The 3,135-nt window shown below is 34.3% G+C and overlaps 1 protein-coding gene across 1 annotated transcript in view; it reads right to left on the reverse strand.

Annotated features, from left to right (window-relative positions):
* The window catches only part of LOC106881872 (DBH-like monooxygenase protein 1 homolog), a 20,611-nt gene that overhangs the window by 7,819 nt on the left and 9,657 nt on the right, over nucleotides 1–3,135 (reverse strand). Inside the window, exon 4 of the mRNA XM_052970100.1 lies at nucleotides 2,111–2,194. Within this exon, the coding sequence (XP_052826060.1) occupies nucleotides 2,111–2,194 (84 nt within the window). The remainder of the gene's footprint in view (nucleotides 1–2,110; nucleotides 2,195–3,135) is intronic.

The following is a 3,135-nucleotide window of genomic DNA, read 5'->3' on the forward strand; positions in this document are numbered from 1 at the left end:
TGTATTTGTCTGAATATTTTTTTATTATACCTAAGGCACCTACTATGATAGGAATTGTTTCTGTTTTTAGATTCCACATTCGAGTTATCTCTATTTCCAGGTCTTTGTATTTTGAAAGTTTTTCCATTTCTTTTAGAGAAACGTTGTCATCTGCTGGTATTGAAACATCAATTAGAAGGCATTTTTTTCCTTCATGATCTTTGACAACTATATCTGGTCTATTTGCCTTTATTATTATTATTATTATTATTATTATTATTATTATTATTATTATTATTATTATTATTCAGTAGTCTTATGTTATCACTTATTTTTTATCATTATTATTCTCTTTATCACAGGTTTTGTTGGAACTCCTGGAGTCTTGCATTCGCAGCCTACGTTATCATGCTTTTCGTTCTTTGTAACTATCTAATACTCTCCTGCTTATTCTGACCGTGGCAAGGAGACAAACATTTTGTAACACCTCTACTGGGCACTCTATTCCAATTTCCTTGATGCCTTCTGATACTGTTCCCAAGGATTCAGCAATAATTGGCACTATTTTCACCTTCATCATTTTCCATAGCAGGGCTATTTGGTACTTAAGAGGGTTGTATATGTCTATCTTTTCGCCTTCCTTCTTGAATATTCATGGGTCAAAGGGGTATGCAGCGTCAACTACATAGCATATGTGGTGTACCTTGTTCACCACCACTAGGTTCAGTCTGTTATGCTCTAACACCTGAACTGTTTGGATTTGGAAATCCCAGAGGATTTTGCTAGTCTCCGATTCTGCCACCCTCTGTGGTTTGTGCTCATACCACGTCTTGCCTCTCTCTAGCCCCTACTTTCCGCATAGTCTCCAGTGAAGCACTTTCGCTACCTGGTCGGGTCGCCACAACTTGTAGTGGTTTGGGACAAGTCTAGGACATTCGTTCGTGATATGGGCAATGGTTTCCACCACTCTATTGCAGAGGCGGCACCGCGGAGACACTTGCTTATTCCTCAGGCTGATCCTCCAATTCGTTGCCAGAGATTGGTCCTGCGCTGCCAGTATAGCGCTCTCGGTCTCTTTTATTATTATTATTATTATTATTATTATTATTATTATTATTATTATTATTATTATTATTATTATTATTAAGGTGGGGAAAATACTTAGCAGCATTTGGTCCATCTTTACGTTCTGAGTTCAATTTCTGCCGGAGTCGACTTTGCCTTTCATCTTTTGGGGGTCGATAAGATATGCACCAGTTGAGCATTGGGGTCGCAATTCTCAACTTACCTTATCCCCTGAAATTTGTGGCTTGGTGCCAAAATTTGAAACCGTTACTACTACTACTACTACTACTACTGAGTTGAGTAGTTTAAGGCAGAAACATTAGAGAGTCAAACCTAATGCTTTGGAGTATTTAGTTAATTCTCTTTACCTTTGGAGTTCAATTACACTTGGGTTTAGTATTCTTTTTCTTTCTCCGACGAATGAAATATATGTCAAGTACAGAGATCGATTTAAAAATTGCATTTAATCAACTACACACCTCCACACCTCCACACTCATGCAAATGCCTTACTTTAGATGTAAGTTAGCAATTATTATTTTTTACATTGTTGCATTACCAAAGGTTAATATTTCAAATTCCATAATGATACAAGCCTGTCATATATTTTGTTAATTTATTTACGCGTATTCTCTAAAAGCAATTAGTGTTTCGTATATTATATAACGATGAGAAGAAAATACAAGACAGTGAAGATGCTTCCACGCAGCAGCTCGTTATACTAGTTGTAGAGGTAATAATATCCCTCAAATCGTTACCTATTTTCTGAAGAAAAGAGCAAAGCCACATTGAATAATGTTCTTCTAGGATATATTATTTCTGAAAACAAAGCGAACTAATGTCGCCTGAAAAGTTTGATGATTCAGTGTTAAAATAGTGTTTAAGAACCGCAAAGTACAGAAAAAAATTATGTGAATGAAAGTTGTAAGTACGTAATAAACAACCCTATCAGTGTCAAATCTTCGTTATTTAACATTCTAGAAAGGGTGTAAGAAGAGAAAGGAAGTATAAACAAATAAATGGGACTAATAAAGAGAATGTCAATTTAGTAAAGAGAAAATACAAACCACAACAGCATGCACTTGCTCGTCAAGAGGTGGTGATGCGAAAGATTTACACCAATATGTAGTTTTTGTGTTTGGAATCAGAGTCTGAAATCAATTTTAAAAATAGTTTTAATTGCAGAGAATGATTGTATTAAAATAATAACTAAAAATTATTTATGATCTTTGTAATGGTTAAATAATTTATATTATGTGAATTCTGTGCATCTTTGTTTAATCTTAGATTAAAATTTAAGCATCTCAGCCCCGCCTTGATTTACGATTTATCTAGATGTTATTATCTCCTTTACAAGTATTGCCACTAGAGCACCATGTGTTCAAATTAACATGCTATAAATTTTGAATGAGGAATGACATTTACAGTTATTCCAAGAGTGTGCTTAAACTTGTGTTTATATGTATGTGTATATGTGTGTGTACGCGTACATGTGTCTACATTTATGTGTGCGTATACATTTCCTTAAATCGTTAGCTAGACTATAGATTTTAGCATTTGACGCAATAAAGTTGTGAAGAAAAAACAACTCAAAGTCGAAATAGATAAAATTTTTCTATAGAGCAGAGTTAAATGATTGCTACTTTGAATCAGTTTTGAATACAGAAACAACAACATTTGTGTCACAATGTTTATATTATTTCATCATCTCCACACTCGAATTTCTGTAGTCCTCATCGATTGATAGTACGAAAAAATATAATAAAAAGCATTAAGCAAATCTAAAACAAGCTATACCCATTTGTATTATAATTATATCAATGTCGTAGGCGCAGTAGTGGTTGTGTGGTAAGAAGCCTGCTTCCCAACCATATGGTTCCGGATTCAATCTCACTGCGTGGCACCTTGGGCAAGTGCCTTCTACTATAACCTCGAGCCAACCAAAGCCTTGTGAATGGATTTGGTAGACGGAAACGGAAAGAAGCCAGTCATATATATATATGGATGAGTGCATATAAGTGTGTGTGTGTGTGTGTGTGTATATATATATATATATATATATATATATATATATATATATATATATATATAT

The sequence above is a fragment of the Octopus bimaculoides genome, chromosome 8, assembly GCF_001194135.2.
Source record: "Octopus bimaculoides isolate UCB-OBI-ISO-001 chromosome 8, ASM119413v2, whole genome shotgun sequence".
NCBI lineage: Eukaryota > Metazoa > Mollusca > Cephalopoda > Octopoda > Octopodidae > Octopus > Octopus bimaculoides.